The sequence below is a fragment of the Amborella trichopoda genome, chromosome 1 (assembly GCF_054954075.1).
Source record: "Amborella trichopoda isolate Santa Cruz 75 chromosome 1, AtrichopodaSantaCruz75HAP2 v2.0, whole genome shotgun sequence".
Taxonomy (NCBI): domain Eukaryota; kingdom Viridiplantae; phylum Streptophyta; class Magnoliopsida; order Amborellales; family Amborellaceae; genus Amborella; species Amborella trichopoda.
In genome coordinates, this window is record NC_142336.1 from 39,422,005 (window position 1) to 39,427,215 (window position 5,211).

The 5,211-nt window shown below is 34.7% G+C and overlaps 1 protein-coding gene across 1 annotated transcript; it reads right to left on the reverse strand.

Annotated features, from left to right (window-relative positions):
- Positions 1-2,284: 2,284 nt before the first annotated feature.
- Positions 2,285-4,727, reverse strand: LOC148783827 (BURP domain-containing protein BNM2A-like). The gene is made up of 2 exons (XM_088852046.1): positions 4,662-4,727; positions 2,285-3,345 (listed from the first exon to the last, which is right to left on the reverse strand). The coding sequence occupies exons 1-2, from the start codon at positions 4,701-4,703 to the stop codon at positions 2,446-2,448; spliced, it is 942 nt and encodes a 313-aa protein (XP_088708172.1). The 5' UTR covers positions 4,704-4,727; the 3' UTR covers positions 2,285-2,445.
- Positions 4,728-5,211: the final 484 nt, after the last annotated feature.

A 5,211-nucleotide genomic window follows, 5' to 3' on the forward strand; every position in this document is an offset into this window, starting at 1 on the left:
TTTCTATACCACTTTGAGAATAACCCCTTGTAAGAAGATCCATGTAGAAACTTTCAAGCCAAGCTCGTAGAGCATATTTAAGACCATATATCACCTTCTTTATTTTACACATAAGATCAAACCCTTTGTGTCTGTGTGTTTGTGTGTGTAAGAACTCATTTTTCAATCAAATGTCAAGCATAGGTAGAACCCCTTGATAACCTAATTGAGAAAAATAACATCTCATTTACTACACCATAAACCTTTAGCTTCATATCACAAGATGATCACAAGATGGGAGAGAGAGATCCAAGAGACCAAGAATGGGGCGTGCCCCCTTGTGTTTAGCAAAAGGAGAGAGAGAGAGTTTCTAAGAGAGGAATGTACCCCCTATGTGGGCTTTTGAGAGAGAGAGAGAGACAGATTTTCATGAGAGAGAGAAGAGATATGAGGTAGAGAATATTGGGGAGGATCCATCTTTTTTTTATAGTGCTTTAAGGGTTTTAAGGTTTTTTAGGGTTTTTCATGGGTGCTAGAACTATTATCCATCATTTCCTAAACCATTTTCCCATTAATTAATTTAAATAAAAAAATAATATACAATAATATTGTGCTTTCTTATTTTATGCACAAGCCTTCTCTCATATATCAAAATTTGATTAAAAGCTTCCTTAAAGAACAAGCTTTCCAAAACACAAGATATCTTTTCCCTCAAGCTATGAACTTGATCTCACAAAATTAGAAGGCTCCTCAAGGTGAGGTGTGCCACCCTAGGTGGCATTCTATGTGCCCCACCCAATTGACATGGTGGGCCCATATATTTTATTGGGCCTCCCATGCAATATAAAAAATATTAAAAATAATATTATGATTTTAAAAATTTATAAAATCATATTTAAATAATTAAATCAATGTAAAATCAATATCTTTGTTTTCACAAATCCACTTTTGATAAATAAAATATCCAAAGATTTAGAAAAAATCAAATAACAATTATAAATATCATATAACAAAATAATTAAATACTTTGATTGGAAAAAGATCCATATGGTCTACGAAAAAATATATACTGGGACACTCCACCTTCTACTGTGGATCATGGACTGTACTTGCTTTCTCAAACCGATCCAATTTTGCTCATGACCCACAGTCTATGCAGGGGCTCATTAATGGGTCACCAAAGTCTAACCAATTAGCAAGGGGTTGCAGTCCCAATCTATGGATTTCAGGTTCTCTCCTAGAAAAGAAACCAAGGTCACCTAGACCTGATGCAATCCATTGCTCTATGGTGCTCCCACAAGCACAAGCTTCACTATGAAAGGTGGATCCCTTTTCCGAAAACATTTATCATTGTGTATGTTGTTTGATGTTATGCGAATGAAACTTTGGCACGAAGGCCTTCATCATAGACAAGGGTTATACAGTCCCTCAGCTCACTCTTTCAGATATACTTTGACCTCATCAAGAGAAGAATCATTATAACCCTTATCGATTTATTCTCTACGCCCAGGTAACATGGATTTTTCCCAACCAGATTGGTTTAGCTCGTAAAGCTCAGTCCGGTATCAGCAAATATCATTTGCTTAGTATGGTCCACACATGACCACACTTCCATTGATTTCATGTTCTATTATATAAATTAGTTCATGTACAAGCACTCATAAGAACTTTAATAGCCACACACACCCAACACACCTTATACTAAATAAGGCATACTTTATATTCAACCTAGGGCCCAACATAGAGGTTGGGTTCGACATGATCCTTCATACCTAATTTTAATTTGTTAATTAATTCTTAAAAAAATAAAATATATATCCATTATATTTATTATTATCACAAGATTATCTCTAAGTTTATATTATTAAATTTATACCCATTTTTCGATTATGCGTATATATATGAAAATGGCCGAGTCTAGAAGGGAACTAGCAGTTCTACATAGTAAAACGATGATTCTCTATAGTAAAATTGCCATCTAGACCGCCGATTCACCGATCCATACCAGTTTTTGGTCGGTTCACTGTTTCTTCAGAACAATAAAATGACGATCCAGACTGCCGATTCACCGATCCAAACCAATTTTTGGGATGCCGGATCTAGGTTACTGGTCCGTTCTTCAAATCACTGGCATAAAATAACCTTTTAAGAAAAAAAAAAAAAAAAGAAAAAAAAAACATTTCCATTTTTAACTAAATCGAAAAAAAGAAGAAGGAAAAGAAATTTGGAGAGGTAATAATCCACGCAACGCATGGCTAAATTTTTTGAGAAAAGAAATCTAAAATATCTTTGCCAAGTTATGAAACTGAGAACAAAGGTGAAATAATCTTTATTTTCGATTGATGAATGCCTTATTACAAACACACTTCATCACAAACAACAGAACATTCAGAATATCCAACAGGTATTTTTGCCTCACTACTTACAAATATGCAACTAGCAATATGATTTGGATCACACAACCTGTTAAACTGGTATTGAAAGCCAAAGCAAGTTGTTTTCTGCTAGTAAATGGCAAATGGGTTTGCCGGACTTGTTCTTGGTCACATTCGGGTCCAAATCAGAGGTATCTAAGTGACAAACTACAATTGCATCGACCTGGTTTCTATCGTCGCCCTCAAGCATCACCTTGAACACTTTGGTTTCGAAAAGTTCATGGCAAAAATACACAGTGTATGGATAAGGAAGTGCGTGGCAGGCGACCACCGATGGCATTGCCAATCTAAAAGTAATTCCTTTTATAGTGTACGGTTGTACAGCAGGGGAATGAGTCTCTTTGTTATGAAAGGTAGTGGCCATCACTTGGAGATTGGCCTTCTGGCCGAAAATTGATGAGGCAAAGTCATGTGCAGACTTGAGGCTTGTGGCACATACACGATGTTCTCCTTGGGCCAGGGGCTCCTCACATATCCGAAGGGTTTTTTTCACTTCTTTAGCTAGAGGAGAATTGGGGTCTATTGAGAAGTGGCGTAGGATATCAGCAAGTGATTTCGATGAGAAGGGGATTGAGTCAGCTTCTTGACGGGGTAAACGGGAGGGTGATTGAGAGATGTTAAGTTTGTTTCCAAGTTTCAGATCGATCTCATTGAGGAAAACAGGGACATATCCTACGGTATTCACAGTGTGTCTGGAGTGATGGGATTGCTGATCCATTTGTCTAAATTTGTGATCGAGGTCGACATCCTTTGTCGGAAGGTCGAAATCCTTTCCAGATGTTAATTGCGACAGTTTTTTATATTCTTTCAGTTCCGAATTGGCATATTCCGGTCCAAAATCTTTTGAGTTCGAAATTTGAGACATCATGGATGCAGCTTCGTCTTTTCCATGCTCCACCGAATCCCATCTTGCATCACTATGGCAAGCAAGCTGCATTGATATGAAAACAATAGTAAGGGTGTAGAAATCCAGAGGAGTGCAACATATTATTTGGACCATTGAAATCCAACAATAATGTCTTCAAATATTATAATATATTCACCTAAATTGGAAGTCTGATGTTTTAATTCACAGGTTTTCACAAACTAGTGAATGCTACTATAGCCTAAGAAGTCCAATGCAATGTTAAAAAAATTAGTACCAAACAAGTATTATGTTTTTAATTTATTGAATATCTATTTGTAGTGTTTTAAACAAAACCAATTTATAGCAAATATTTTGAGTCCATATTTTAGAAAAGGATTATTCATAATGAACATAGATTATAGCAAACAACACATCACCCTATTGTTAGATGACAATAAAATTTCTCAAATGCTGTCATTTTTATCTATTGGATTTACATCCAATGATTAAAAATGATTATGACCTCCTTGCACCAAAAATAAATAGTCTCATAGTATAAAATCCCAAAAATTAATATTGCCTCATGCAGTAAATACCAGTGTTGATCAATATCAGTGATATTTCCAAGTTTAACAACGGCTCATATCGATGCAAAGGCCAATATATTGGCAACAAATATTGAATAAAAAAACCTCTTTGTTTTCTCAAGTTACTTTTTTTTTTTACAAGAAAAACTTTGTTTTTCTCCAAAATATTAGTAAGAATGGAGGCCGTGACCTTTAATTGCAGTTTAGGTGGTACTATCACTACCACCATCCCAATCCCATATTTTCTCAAATTAGAGTCCACCTTCAAATAGTGTCAAGAAATGTGGTTTCAGTACTAGAAATCTTTGTGATAGCATTAAAATATATTTTCATCTTTAATTATAAAATTTAACATTTCAAAAATAGTATAAGATTGAGCTGATCTATGAAAATTCGAAAATCTTAAAAATTGACGGTCCAAAAATATTCCAAAACTTGAAATCTATTTTTTCTCATGTCCATGCATCTTGATGTCGAGATGATCAACATGAGGATATTTAAGCATCTAAATGATCTCTTCTTGTGAAATTTTTGAAGTGGGCTCTAATTTGATCGTTTTGAGCCTCGGCTTTACATAAACTTTTTCCATATAGGAATCCCCATAATTTTAACCTGTTACAATCAAATACAACTGTCAAGGTGAGTTGGGACCATGGGAGTGCAATAACATGAAATACTATGAGAGAGAGAGAAAGATAGTACTACCAGTGAAAAGGAATACAAAATACAGAAAGAGTAGCGTTGTGAAAGAGAGATACTGAGACAAAAGGAGGGCTAACAAAAAAACATGCAGAGAGAAAGAGAGGGACGTACCAACACTAGTAAGAGACTCCCAAATCCAATAACAACCTCCATAGTCAATTGAGAATTGAAATATGGAGATATGGGAGTTGGGTATAAAATCCACCTATTTATAATTAAAAATATATCAACAATTTATGGCTACTCATAAATGTAAAAAGCTATTTTTACAAGAGGATAGGATCATATTTATTTTGTTTTTATCCCATTCAAAAGAATCGTGAGTAGGATCATATTTATTTTGTTTTTATCCCATTCAAAAGAGTCAAACATTCCATTTATTTAACCAAAACCAAATTAATGCCAATAAATTGCCATAAAATGTTTTGCTATTTATAAACAAATTTTTTTTGGGCAAGTGCCTATGTATTTTATATAGGGAAAGGTTTCTATGTTTCTCCTACAGCATAGAAGATCTATGCTTCCCCTACCATCCAGCCGTCCAATTTTGATCAAGAGTGTCACTCACCGTTTGATCTTACATCTGACGTCTCAAAGTATTTTAGTTTTAGTTTTTTTTATACAAATTGTACATATATGAAATTTGGTACATTCCATTTTA